The sequence below is a fragment of the Aotus nancymaae genome, unplaced genomic scaffold, assembly GCF_030222135.1.
Source record: "Aotus nancymaae isolate 86718 unplaced genomic scaffold, 86718_ANA_hifiasm-v0.15.2.pri h1tg000011l, whole genome shotgun sequence".
In the NCBI taxonomy this organism is placed as follows: domain Eukaryota; kingdom Metazoa; phylum Chordata; class Mammalia; order Primates; family Aotidae; genus Aotus; species Aotus nancymaae.
This window is the reverse complement of record NW_026988422.1, coordinates 1,986,687-2,000,497: the sequence shown is the minus strand read 5'-3', so window position 1 is coordinate 2,000,497 and position 13,811 is coordinate 1,986,687. Positions and strand designations below refer to the sequence as shown.

General features: G+C 38.4%; 1 protein-coding gene and 1 long non-coding RNA gene across 10 annotated transcripts in view; one reads left to right on the top strand and one right to left on the bottom strand.

Annotated features, from left to right (window-relative positions):
- Positions 1 to 8,053, bottom strand: part of TBC1D23 (TBC1 domain family member 23) — a 59,918-nt gene extending 51,865 nt beyond the window's left edge. The window contains exon 1 of one of the 2 annotated variants that reach the window (XM_012477010.2): positions 7,959 to 8,053. In XM_012477010.2, coding sequence (XP_012332433.2) covers positions 7,959 to 8,011 — 53 coding nt within the window. In that variant the 5' untranslated portion in view covers positions 8,012 to 8,053. The remainder of the gene's footprint in view (positions 1 to 7,958) is intronic. The other variant, XM_012477000.2, reaches the window with a different exon arrangement.
- Positions 8,054 to 8,336: 283 nt separating this feature from the next.
- Positions 8,337 to 13,811, top strand: part of LOC105734264 (uncharacterized) — a 146,382-nt gene continuing 140,907 nt past the window's right edge. For all 8 annotated transcript variants that reach the window (XR_010341979.1, XR_002477871.2, XR_010341978.1 and 5 more), the window contains exons 1-2: positions 8,337 to 8,852; positions 10,981 to 11,096. This is a non-coding gene — a long non-coding RNA (uncharacterized LOC105734264). The remainder of the gene's footprint in view (positions 8,853 to 10,980; positions 11,097 to 13,811) is intronic.

Genomic DNA, 13,811 nt, shown 5'->3' with positions numbered 1-13,811 from the left:
TGGAAAGAGAATAACTGTGTTACAGATTCACTTGTACAGTAGATATGCATGGAGCTCAACGGCCACAGTATGTCTTATGCAACTTATTTTTAAATACTAATCTCAAACCATCAAAACTTTCCAAGTATTTCAATAGTATGACAGTATATTCAGAAAAGACCTTGACAAGTTAAAGTCTTGTGAGAGGACAACTGGATACAAATTGATAATCGCGAAATCACGAAGTTATCTGGATTTGTGTCAGAATCAGACATGCTTGTTACAGCATTTTAACAAGTTATAAATTTATATGCCAAGGGGAAAAATACCCATTCAACAGCTTTAACACATTAGTAAAATTTTGCATTAGGACCAAATCCACAAAAACAGCTTTGGGAGATTCCCTTGTAAATAATGTAATCTTCTCTAGAATTTGTGTTTTAATCAGGATCTTAAGCCAAGTAAAGAAGGTGCTAAATCTAGACCTCTTGGCTTCACAAGCCAAATTTAAAAGCTACAGGATTTTATCACTGTATGCAATAGGCAAAAGAAATAGAGATCACAGAAATCTTGTTCTATCAACTACTAAAATTAACTACAAATGGAACAGATGTTTTAAATCTTAGATTTATTTTTAATCCACAATCCATGTAGATCAAATTACACCAGTGGTACCAATGGTGCCCCTTTCTCTGCTAAGAAAAAAACTCAGTTGTTGACTAAAAAATAAAAAGATACACAAAAAACGTTTTTCATAACTACATGTGTAATGTTGCAATGCATTTGTTTTAAGATTTGGCTATAAAACTGAGGAGTAATTTCTCTAATGAGCAGTCAACTTCAGCGAGTACTCTAAATCCTTTCTTCTTTCATGCTTTCTCAAAATAAAAAACCTCAACACTGTTCCCTTCTATACATATAAAGTGACTTTTCAGTATTTTTAAGACACAAAGAAATGCATCCTTGTTTTTTTACCCCCATGAAAGCAGTTTATTTGGAAAGTCAAAATAGAGTATATCTTTTGCCTAAGACACAGAATGGCATGAAAACAGCAAGAAGTCAGAGACAGATATTACCTATGTCTATTACAAATTCCACTGTATCCAAAGTGTAATGATAAAAGTATAGTCAACATTCCTTGTCTTGAAACTATCATTTCAGAAACATAATTGTTATAAAGAAACAACTATAGCAAATGAAGTCACAACACTTTGCAACATCTGGACAATTCTCAAGGGTACTATGCCAATGGGGATCAGAGTTTGGCAAAGAAATACATATTGGGTTTATTTAACCTGGATTCCAACCATCAATGAAGATTTTTTTTTTTGAATAAAAGAGGATTTCATTTAATTTCCTGCTGGTGGTTAATCTAAACGGAATTCACAAAATAAAGGATTTCTGGTATCCAAATTGCACACATATGAGACGAATAAATCCTTTGCATCACTTTGTGATGCACAGAGGGCTTCAAAACAAGGGCTAGAAACTATTTAAAGGAAAAATAACAGGTGGAAATTATTTTTCGAGACAGAGTCTTGCTGTGTCACCTAGGCTAGTGTACAGTGGAGTGATCATAGCTCGCTGCAGCCTTGATTCCCCCGTTAAGGCAATCCTTCTGCCTCAACCTCCTGAGTAGCTGGAACTACAGGTGTGTGCCACCACGCCTGGCTAATTTTTTTTATTTTTCACTTTTAGTGGAGATAAAGCCTCACTATGTTGTCCAGGATGGTCCTGAACTCCTGATGCCAAGCAATCCTTTGGCCTCCCCAAGTGATGGGATTACAGGCATGAGCGACCAAGCCCAACAAATAACTTTGCTTTCTCATTGAGCTGTTTTAAGATCCAAATGAGACCAGACAGATAGACAGATAGACAGACAGACAGACAGACAGATAGATAGATAAATGCTCTATGCAAATGTATGGTACTTTCTTATACAGGTTGAGCATTCCAAATCCAAGAATCCCAACTCCAAAATGCTCCAAAATTTGAAACTCTTGAGCACCAACATGATACTCACAGGAATACTCATTGGAGCATTATGGATTTCAGACCCTTGATTAAGGATATTCAACCAGTTGAGTATAATGCAAGTATTCTAAAGATATATTCAACCTGTATCTTCTTGCTAAAATTATTAAATATCACCATAACAACTAGTTTTATGTAACAACTACTTTAAAATAAAAAAGAAGCAAATGCTACAAGATTCCCACCCAACTATGAAATGCTATGTCAGCTAAAGGATAAGAAAAAACTCCTTTAAGCATCAAGAAAAAAGATGAAGACTTGAAACAAATGACTTAATTAGACATCATTTTCTTAACTCAGGTGAAAAAGACCCTTAAAGCAAACAGACATTAAATTTCATAAAATAGGTTCCTTTCAAGTGGCATTTAACTTACGTACTTTATCTCTACAAAGAATTTGATCTTATGAGCTTACTGGAAGGTACTTAACTGCTTTCCGTCTGTAATTCTCTGTATCTAACTAAGTCACTTCAAGCCCTGCCCCTTTTCAAACTGTTTAATCCTATTCTTTACTGCTACAGCCTATACTTTCCAAAAACATGAGCATTTAGTTATCTTCAGATGCTATTTCACACAGTATTCCTAGAGATAAAATGATGAAAAATTAAAGTGTCCAACAAAGGGACCACAATGAGCCTTCCTGGTTTTAAAACTGTTTCGAATTTTTTCTAAAAGCTTACACAGCAGCTTGAATATAACTACCATTCAATGAATGTTTGCTGAACTGAGAATGTTTTTGCTAAACTCTATCTTGCTTTTTGACATATGAAAGAAGGCGCTGTCTTTAGTTTATACCTAACAGAATCCACATTTCAGCACTATGCAGCAGAAATGCTTTGTCAAGCATATTTTCTCAAATCTATCCAGAAGACTCCTACTGAAAAGTTGGCTGCATATTGCAGTATATTTAACTGGGTGCTCTGAATTGCTTACTATATTCGCATAAGGAATGCATTTGTCCCCTCTCTGCAGTGACTACATAGAGATAAAAGTGAATTCACTGAAATACATTTATTTAGCATGCAAAACCAATTAGTAACTCTAATTCATGAATATTAAAACATCCACAGGAAAACAAAATCCTAGAAGTGAATTATTAAGAATTACTTTCAGTCTGGGCATAGTAGCTGACACCTATAGTCCCAACACGTTGGGAGAGCAAGGAGGGTGGATCACCAGAGGTCAGCAGTTCGAACCGGCCTGGCCAACACTGTGAAACGCCATCTCTACTAAAAATAAAAAAAATTAGCCAGGCATGGTGACACATGCCTATAATCTTAGCTACGTGGGAGGCTGAGGCAGGAGAATTGCTTGAACCCAGGAGGTGGAGGTTGCAGTGAGCGGAGATCAGGCCACTGCACTCCAGCCTGGGCGACAGAATGAGACTGTGTCCCAGATTAAAAAAAAAAAGGAAAAAAAAGAATTACTTTTAAAAACTATAAAATTTAAATTATAATTAAAGGCTTTAATGTAAATAGTATAAAATAAGTCTTTTTCATTTCTTATCTTTACCTGCCCTCTAATTAATTATAGTTTACAAAATCAAACAACTGTCACATCATAACCCCTAATTCAACAAATGAAGTTCATTTTCTCATTTTTTCTAAGGTAGTATCTAGCCTTGCAGGTTCCACAAGTAGCCAATGTTTTTCTTAAACAAAGAGTTCCTTTTTCTTTCATATTTAACATGTTTCTTTATTGATTATATAATATCTGAAATTTCAATTACTTAGTTCTTAAATGATATTTAAATATTTCCTCATATTTTAATGCTTATTAAATGGGAAGCACTGATACTACTATTTATAGAGTGCACAAAACTTTGAAAAATAACTTATTCTCAAGCAATTCCTATTTACATCTCAAATTAACAATAATTGAAGATTCTTTGTGGAACTGATACTTTTACAATTTAAAGAAAAGTTTAGCAGTAATTTAAGAAGAGTTTAGCAATAAAAAACACTAATTAAAAGTTGAAATATTAAGTAACATTTTTGAATTAAACAAGCTCCCAATATCAACAGTTATATAATTAAAGTCTATACCAACACAATTTTTAAATAATGACTTCAGATCTTTAGACATTATTTCAGGAAGAAAGTGTCAGAAAATGAGAACATATGTTCAAATCCAGTGCTAGTTTCTTCAATACCAAGAAAGGTAATCACCAATCTTTCACTGTAACAATTTAACATTGTTTGATTTTACAAATCCAGTTTCTCATAACTTATGTTAATTTTTTAAAATAAAATTCAAATCACTTCAAACTAACTATAAGCATTTTTACAAGAATTTCACCACACCCTTTGAGCTTACATGGCTGTAACCCAGAAAGCTTGAGAGCTGAGGCATTTTCTGATTACTTTGGCTTTCTATAAAGAATAAGCATTATATCAGCAGACAATTCTACAGCTCACAAAAACACTGGAGTCAGGAAATTCATATGAAATGACAGCTTAGTGTGCTATTGTACATAATTATACGACAGTCTGTATTCATTCATGTGTACATTTATTCAACAAACATTTACTGAGCCACCTGTCCTTTATCAGCCACTGCCCTTGAGAAGTTCATTATCTCAAGAGCAGTAAGTCATGTAATTTGACATATTTTAATATAACACGTAAGGTGATACAATGTGACATATATAAATTCCTCTGACCTACTCATTCTGATATACATATAATCTAGAACCCTGCTAAAGTGTGGTCCATAAACCACCAGAATTGGCGTCACCTAGCAGCTAGTCAGAAATAGAGAATCTCAAGTTCCACCCCAAAATCTACTAAATCACAATCACAATTACCTGGGGAACATTTTAACAAGCTCCTCAGATAACTCTAAAGCACATTTAAATTTTGAGAAGCACCGAACTAGAACATAACTGAAAATCAGCAAATGATGTCATAGAGTCCACGTACTTTTAAGATCTTCAAGGTCCATCCTGAGCCTTTTTAAGATTATATTTACAATTTTAACAAGTTCAATGACTTAGTTTCACAGACTAGGAACAAACTGAGATACCACTGACAACAAAAAAAGAAAATAGGAAAAACTTACAAAAAGCAATCTCAAAAAGGGATGGCTGTGTGGAGTCATTTAACATAGCAACAATTTGTCTAAAAAGGCCCTAGAGGTCTCACCATATTACAACAACACAAAAGTAATCGATGTTCTCAAACATGCCTCCTGTATCTAGACCATAAATTCCTTGAGGACAGAGACCTAGTTTTATCCTTAAATTACACTTACATTTGTAAACTGAATGACCCAAGTCATTAAGATAAGTTCGAGCAGTAAGGCATAAGATAGGCAGTAACATATATGATACATTTTAGAAAAAATTCCATCTGACAGAGTTAAAATAAAAACATTTACTCCAAAAAAAGAAAGAAAGAAAGAAAGAAAGAAAGAAAGAAAGAAAGAAAGAAAGAAAGAAAGAGGGGGAGTGAGGGAAAGAAAAACAACAGGAAGGAAGGGAGGAAGGGAGGGAGGGTAAACACCCGGATGGATGGGGCACATCTGTAGTTCCCAGCTATTCAGGAGTTTTGAGGCCAGCCTGGGCAACATGAGACCTCGTTTTTTAAAGCAAAGCAAAACAAAACAAAGAGAAAAGCATCCCCATTCTATAACCCATTCCCCAAGTACTCTAAGAACACAGGCTTTACTGAACCTATAGTTCCCAATCCCAAAGTCTTCCTAACTTTATTCCAACCCTCTTCTGGCGGCTGATGAGGAGAATGCAAAGAGAAAAAGGAGAAAAGATTAGAAGAGGATGGAGGGAAAATAGAAATCACTGACCATCTCAGGGTTCCTCCACTCATGAAAATAAAACCAGCAAAAATACAAAGACACAGCAATCCTAAGAAAAAATGCTATCTCTACAAAACATTCATTCCATGTCCTCTGCCCCTGTGAACCAGAGACATGCTCGCAAGCCCTCTAACCTAAGAACTCCTCAGAGACACCTTAACTATAGAAACATTTCCCCGCATGGCCCTCAACGAGCTGATTACCGCCAGTTTATGAAACAATTCACTGTTCCAAGACAGCAAACTTAAGGCTTTAACCAGCTAGGTCACTTGCTGAAAAGCGTTGTAATGTCTGTCACTGATTCTTAAAAGGTTCCTTTAACTAGCTAAAAACTTTTTTACTATTTTCCAGACCTATTTTTCTTTTTTTCTCCCACCATTCTTGCAGGATACCGGAAGCAAAAAGACCTATTTTTCTGCAACTTCTCTCCAACCAGGTAGTTCTCATTCTTAACTCTCAAAACAAATTATTTCTCTTGTCTATGCCCTTGCTTATGCTGTTACTCCATTCAGAGGCCTTTTCCATCTCTTAATCTGATTCTGCACTATCTAATACATTAGCCACAAGCCATGTGTGGGTATTTAATATTTGAAATGTAGTTAGACCAAATTGAAACATAAGGTAGATATAAAATGCACATTGGATTTTGAAGACCTGGCACAAAAAAATGTAAAATTATCTAATTTTTTTAAAGAATGATTACATGTTTAAATATGCTAAATAATTAGATTAAAACCGATCTCACCTGTTTCTTGTTAGTTTCAAAGCTGCTACTAGAGAATTTTAAATTACAATATGTGGCTTCCATTAGACAGCACTGGGTTTCAATCCTACTCATTCTTCAAAGCCTAATTGAAACACAGCTGCTTTCATGAAGCTCACCCCCAATGACTCCAGCTGGAAGTGATTTGTGCCCCTCCCCCCCCACCGCCGACCTCCCGAAAAACTTACAATCACACTCCCAAAGAATGAGATTAATTTTACCTTGTTACACCTCCCAAACTCCAACACAAGCAAGTTGAAGAAAAAAACTACGTCTAGATCATCATGAAGTTTTCCTTGACACCTTGGAGAGCCCATACACTAAGGTAATGTTTGATGTCTGCTAATGGAGAACTGAATTTCTCAATTACTAATTATCTAACCCTTTCAACAATATCCATTATTTTCCTCTAGGATTAAAGCCAATGTCTATGAATGTCCTGAATTATTTTTAGAGTGCCCAAGAGCTGTACACATATAATGAACAAGCAAATCCAAAACTAATAAATGTGGCCAATACACTTAGATCAATTGTAAAACTTAGACAAGCCTCTAAAGGTTCCCTTTTTAAAAAATGATGTTTTACAACATAACAGTGTGTTGTGAAGATCAACTATTTCAAAAGAAGAAGCGTTTCCCAAAGATTAACACTGGGTGAGCAGTTTACCAAAAAATTATTGACGGTTCTCCCCCACAATCCCGAGTATAAATCAGGTAAGCATGCAAACGCTTGGGTTCAGCAAGAGCAAAGTCCCACATTGCATCCAAAGCTCAGAAATCGAGCTGAGAGAAATGTAGCAGGGGAAAAGACGACTTGCGTGAAAGAGATGCATGATGAAAACTGTTGGAACGCAAAACGAGGTAACAGCCAGGATTTTTTTTAAAGAAGTATCCCGACGACGTGGAAGGGATCCTCCTTGGGTGTATCGCTCAACCTCTGAACCCCCAGGCAAAGGCTGCAGTGGTCATTTTGTCTTTTCTTCAAATTGTATTTTAGTGCCTCAGATCTGCATCCAACAAACTTCTGTCTTCAGCCTACTCCAACTCCCACAGCAGGGACTCCGGCCAAAGCCAGCCCTGAAGCCACCCTCTCCAACACACTTTGGAGACTGTTGGACGACACGGGAGGACCGTTCTGAGGCCCAGCACCTGGATGACCCCCGTCTCTCGGGGAGTCCCGCCCTGGCCCCTTGGGCGGAACCAGGCAGGCTGGAGGCACCCGCAGGCAGAGGGGGCGGGGCAGGGCATCGGACTTCGCCCAAGACCAGCCTCTCGGTTCCATGCCGACGCCAGACGGCGCCTCGGGGACGGGCAAGATGGTGAGAAGCAAAAATAAAGGGGCACTGGGAATAAGCCCCGGTTTTCACTCACCAGACGTCGCCGCCCGACGTTGGCAGTGGCAGGACCTCTTCTCCTTCCGCCATTGCTGTTGACGTCCACGTCACTTTGCCGAAAAGTGGACCCGGCGCTGAGACCGACTCCGAGACCCAATGTCGTAAAAGGTCTTCGGAAGTCCAGCACTGAGCTTCCCCAGAGGGGAAGAAAGTGGGCGGTGGCTAGAGACGGGAGGAACGCAACGTCACGGCGTCCCGAGGGCGAAAGGCAGCGTCTTGCAGGAGGAGACTTGGTGGAGGCAGCTGCACCTCCAAAGACTACAGGTCCCAAAATGCCGGGGTGCCGCGGGCGGGGCGGGGGGGGGGTGGAGCTCAGTGGGAGCCGTCCCAGTTAGAGGCCTTGTGTGACAACAGCGTCGCTTTTTGGCGTCCAGCTAGCGTCTTCATTCCAGCTTGGCGTCGAAATTAACCAAGTTAGAATTTAGAGTTCTAACTATTGGAGAAAGGAAGGGAAATGGGAATTGACACAGGGAAGGTGCACGTAGGCGCACAGTTCAGTAATTTCCTGCTGTAGGAATTCAATTTGAAAAAAGAATGGGATGTAAGGGCAGACCACCCTATTTGTGAGGCCCACATACTTTATGTCTAAGTATTTAAAAGTTTTAAATCAAGCTAAATAGTAAAGGAGATACGTTCTAGCCTCCTAACGTAAACATATCTTTCTAACAGCCTGGAAGATCAAGTTCGAATTTAGAATTCTAGAACTGGAATTCCAGGCAATGAAGGAGAGCTACCAAAATCCTCTTCCCGTTCCACTTACCCTTCACACCACATGGGCAGACGCTTGGCCACCGCTGGGGCCACGCTCAGGAGGCTGGATCTAAGGAAATGCTTTTGCAAACCCTGAAAACAACAGTGATGAAGGAGAACGGTATGTAACAACATGGATACATCTGAAAAATGCACGGTTAAATGACCAAAACAGATTGCAGACGGATAGGTAAAGTATGGTATCATTTATATTTCGTGTTTAAAAGACAGTATGTTAGGAATAGATGCATATAAGCTTAAAATGCAGGGGAATGATATATAGAAAAATCGGAATGGCAGTTACATTCAGGGAAAGGGAGGAGTTTCCATTAAATTTTTAATATTTTATTTCTTTAGGGCCCAGAGGTGGCCAATATTCTTTATAGAGTCTATACTTCAGTATTTAAAATATTTCATATTTTTAAAAACTATTTTATTAAAATAAACACAAAACATAGCACAGCTATCTCATTTACAGCCAAAAACATGTTCACTCTCTTCCCCAAAGGGAAATAATACAGATCTGCATGGTAGTGCGCCCACTTCCAAGCCCCGAATCTCTGTGATGTTCAGTCCTTCGTTGGGGAACATTTCTTTTAACATAGAATGTGACTTTAGATGCCCTCTACCAAAAAGAATAAAAGACGTGAATCTAGGTCACATTACCATCCTAATATCCAGGACCTCCCCTGGGTCCCTTCAATTGTTGCCAGTAGGTTTTAAGAAACTTTTCAGAAAATGGTTTTAAAAACTATTCAATCATGGACATGAGAAGCAGTTGTTCACTAGTTAAGATTCTAGTCCTCAACTGTGATTCATTTGAGTATAATTAAATCAGCAACTGCTTTATAGTCTCTGGTAAAAATATTTTCCCATTAAAAATATGTCACTTGACATTTTTAAACCGTTCTCTTTTCTGTATAAGTTGAAAGTTCTGACTTCTGTGTTCTTTAATAGAGCCAGAGCCATCTTCACGGGCATGTAGTCTATGCAATACTATGAGACCACATGCTTAGAAGAACTCTGTGCTTGATTTAATGCTCTGGTGTTGCCATCTTTAAATTCTTACTAATTTGAGAACAAGGAGTCACTGGTTTTCATTTTACACTAGGCCTCACAAATTAAGGAGCCAGTTCTTGATAGGGTCAATATCTTAATGATGTTTAACCCACTGGGGACAAGATTTCAACTGAAACTGTTTAGTGATGGTATATTCTGGGGGATTTGGATCATTTGTTCTTTTGTTCTTCTTTTTTTTTTTTTTTTGAGACAGACTCTCACTCTGTCACCTAGGCTGGAGTACAGTGGCATGATCTTGGCTCACTGCAACCTCTGCCTCCTGGGTTCAAGTGATTCTCCCATCTTAGCCCCCTGAGTAGCCAGGACTACAGGCTTGTCCCACCATGCCTGGCTAATTTTTATATTTTTAATAGAGACGGGGTTTTTCCATGTTGGCCAGGCTGGTCTCGAACTCCTAACCTCAGGTGATGCACCCACCTTGGCCTCCCAAAGTGCTGGGATTACAGATGTGAGCCACCACATCCGGCCTATTTGTTCTTTATTCATCAGCCTGTCCAAGGTAGTGATGTTCAAGATCATGGTGACATCCTTTTTCTTCCAGTGATAATTCTAGAAATCTAGCTGTGAGGTCAAGTAGTACATGAAACTTGGAAGGCCTTTGACTCCTCTTTCTTTATTATTACTTTATTTTTATTTTTCCGAGACAGGGTCTTACTCCCTCAAGTGAAATTTGTTAAATTATTATAATGGACCTCTGCTTAAAACAAAACAAAAGGCCGGGCACAGTGGCTCACACATGTAATCCCAGCACTTTGGGAGGCTGAGATGGGTGGCTCAGGAGTCGAACCAGCCTGACCAACGCGATGAAACCCCATCTCTACTAAAAATACAAAAATTAGCTGGGTGTGGTGGCGCATGCCTGTAGTCCCAGCTACTCAGGAGGCTGAGGTGGGAGAATCACTTGAACCTAGGAGGCGGAGGTTGCAGTGAGCCGAGATCGCACCACTGCACTCCAGCCTGGGCGACAGAGCAAGACTCTGTCTCAAAAAAAAACCATACTTTTCAAGAACTAGAGAAGATTTAATTATGAAATCATCTGCTTGAAATTTTTAAACAATTTTTCTCTCCTAATTGTAAGATTTCATCAATGATACTAGCTGTTCCATCTTCTTTTGTATTTCTTTATATCCCTCTGGAGCAGAGAGAGTTAGAATCTCTTTTTCTCATAGGCCTGGTGCTGCGCTAAGGTGATGCTATAGTGGTGATCACTGGATCGTACACAATACAGCCATTCCAAGATGTATCTTCAAGAAAGGGGCATCCAAGTCTACATCATCCATGTGAGGTATGTCCCCTGCCTGCATTTATGCATCCGATTACAATTCCCACATCCAAATGGGAAGGTGTGGTACTATTCCATGTTAACCTTAGATGAAATCAAAGTGATTTCTTATAAAGGGAAAATTAAAGTGTCTTGGTTTTAAATGAAATTGTAGAGAAGATAAAAAGATTTTTCATCTATTGTTTGGTGTTCTGTGCCATATAATTATGTAATTTATACTGTATTACATGTACTTAATTTCCACCATGCCTGTGACACATAGTAGAATCTCCATAAATATTTGTAAAATGAAATAGGGACTTTTTTGAAATACTTGTGTAATGGATTAAGCTATTCACCTATACAAAAATGACTGGTTGGGATCAGAGACAGGTAAGGATTATGAACTCGTCTGCATGGTCATAGTTGTTATGTGAGTAGAGTTTACTTCCATTTTCATTGTAATATTATTTTAGCATGTGTTAAAAAGAGATGGAGAAATGATTATAGCTCTTCATCATTTATTCCATATTCGTGCAACATTTTCTTGACTTTTGTGCATTCTTAGGTAAAAACAAAGACCTAATAAGATGTTTTAATCTGCTGCTGCCCAACAAATTACCCAAAACTCAATGTCTTAAAGCAGTAAACACTTAACTCCCAGTTTCTGTGCATCAGGAAATTAGAAGCAGCTTAGCTAGATGTTCTGGCTTGGGGTCTCTTGAGGTCGGAGGCAAGGTATTGGCCAGGATTGCAGTCATGCAGTCATCTAAAGCCTTCAGTGGGACTGGAGGATCTAGTTCCATGGTGGCTCACTGACATGCCTGATGAGTTGGTGTTGACTGTTAGCAGGAAGCCTCAGAACCTCCTCAAATGAGCCTCTCCATGGACTGTTTGAACATCCTTTTGACGTGGTGGCTGGCTTCCCACAGAGTAAGTGTTCAACAGAGACCAAGATTGAAGCTATAACATTTCTTTATTACCTACCCTCAGAAGTTGTAATTTCTGCATATCTTATTGGTCAGCTTTGTTCAATGTGGGAAGGAACCAAAGCAAAGGCTTGAATGCCCAAAGGCAAGAATCACTCGGGGTCATCTCAGAGGCTGGCTGCCACATGAAGTAATATTAAATCCTGCACATTCTTCACTGTCCAGTGAAACTTGCCCCTGAGATTCCTGCTCATATCATCTCAGCCCTTCCTACATTCTGTCACCTCTGACCTAGTTTAGGATCATTAACACGCACTCTTATCTGGGCACTGAATCATACAGCATCTTGTATTCTTAACTCTGAGAATGACAACTGTTGTTAAGTTCCTCTGTAGCCTCCACTGCACCAAATGCAGGACTGAATGTATAGACAGTGCCTAAGAGTTCTTGTTAAATAACAAATGTTGATTTTTGTTTCTACAGCTATTGTGTGAGAGTTTCAGAATTCTAAACTTTCCCAAGAATTTCCCTTTTTATCTTACAAAGACAAATGTTTTCAAAATTACTTCAGTTATTTGTCATTTTAAAATCCCATTAGGACCTGCATTCCTAGACTCTTTAAACTACTGAAGCTTAACATTTAATTGAATGATGAACAAAACCAACTTAATTCCCATTCACAGATGACAATTGAACAGTTGGCAGCAATTTCAACATCTGCTTTTAATTCATTTTAAAATGTTGAGCAAACTGATATTTAAAAAAAGAGAGTTGGAAACTCTGTTTCTCCATTATCTTTCTAGTAGTTGTCTTCACTAATTGAAGTTGACTCTAAATAGGTAGACCCAAAGTAAACATTTGGATAGAGATTGACCAATTCTTAGGTTTGGGAGGTTTGCACTTTAATGTAGGAGTCTGTTTAACCCTTTGCTCATTCCAATTTTGTTCTCAAGTGTTCCAGGCAAAAGGTTTTTTCGGGGGTTGAGTAATTCCTGGTTGGAAATAGGGATATTAAATATTATATTAGCTGGAACTAGCCTTAGTTTTTAAAACTTAACTTCTTGCTTTTTCATGAACTAACAGCTCTAAGGACACACACACACACACACACACACACACACACACACACAGAGGCACAATCTGAAAATAGTACCCTTTAGACAATGGCAGTGCTATTCTTGATGTATAATTTATCTCCATTTGCCTCATATAGTTGTATTCATCCTTCCTTTTTGGCATATGTATGTCTTGCCAAATAAAATCATTAGCAAGGAATCATCTAAGATAATTGGATGGAATTACATGATACATGCTTTTAACAATGTGTATTAAAAATATAGGTATAGGGGCCGGGCACGGTGGCTCACGCCTGTAATCCCAGCACTTTGGGAGGTTGAGGCAGATGGATCACGAGGTCAAGAGATCGAGACCATCCTGGTCAACGTGGTGAAACCCCGTCTCTACTAAAAATACAAAAAATTAGCTGGGCATGGTGGCGCGTGCCTGTAATCCCAGCTACTCGGGAGGCTGAGGCAGGAGAATTACCTGAACCCAGGAGGCAGAGGTTGCAGTGAGCCGAGATTGCGCCATTGCACTCCAGCCTGGGTAACGAGTGAAACTCAATCTCAAAAAAAAAAAAAAAAAAAAAAGATATATAGGTATATGTTACAGTTTCTCCAAATATGTTATTTACAAGCTGATTTCTCTAATACCCAAGCTAAATTGTTCAGCTTGTCACTGTTATTTTCACATCTCAAATTTGCATAAGAAAAATATAAAAGTAAACAAAAAGAATTTTTAGCATATCATG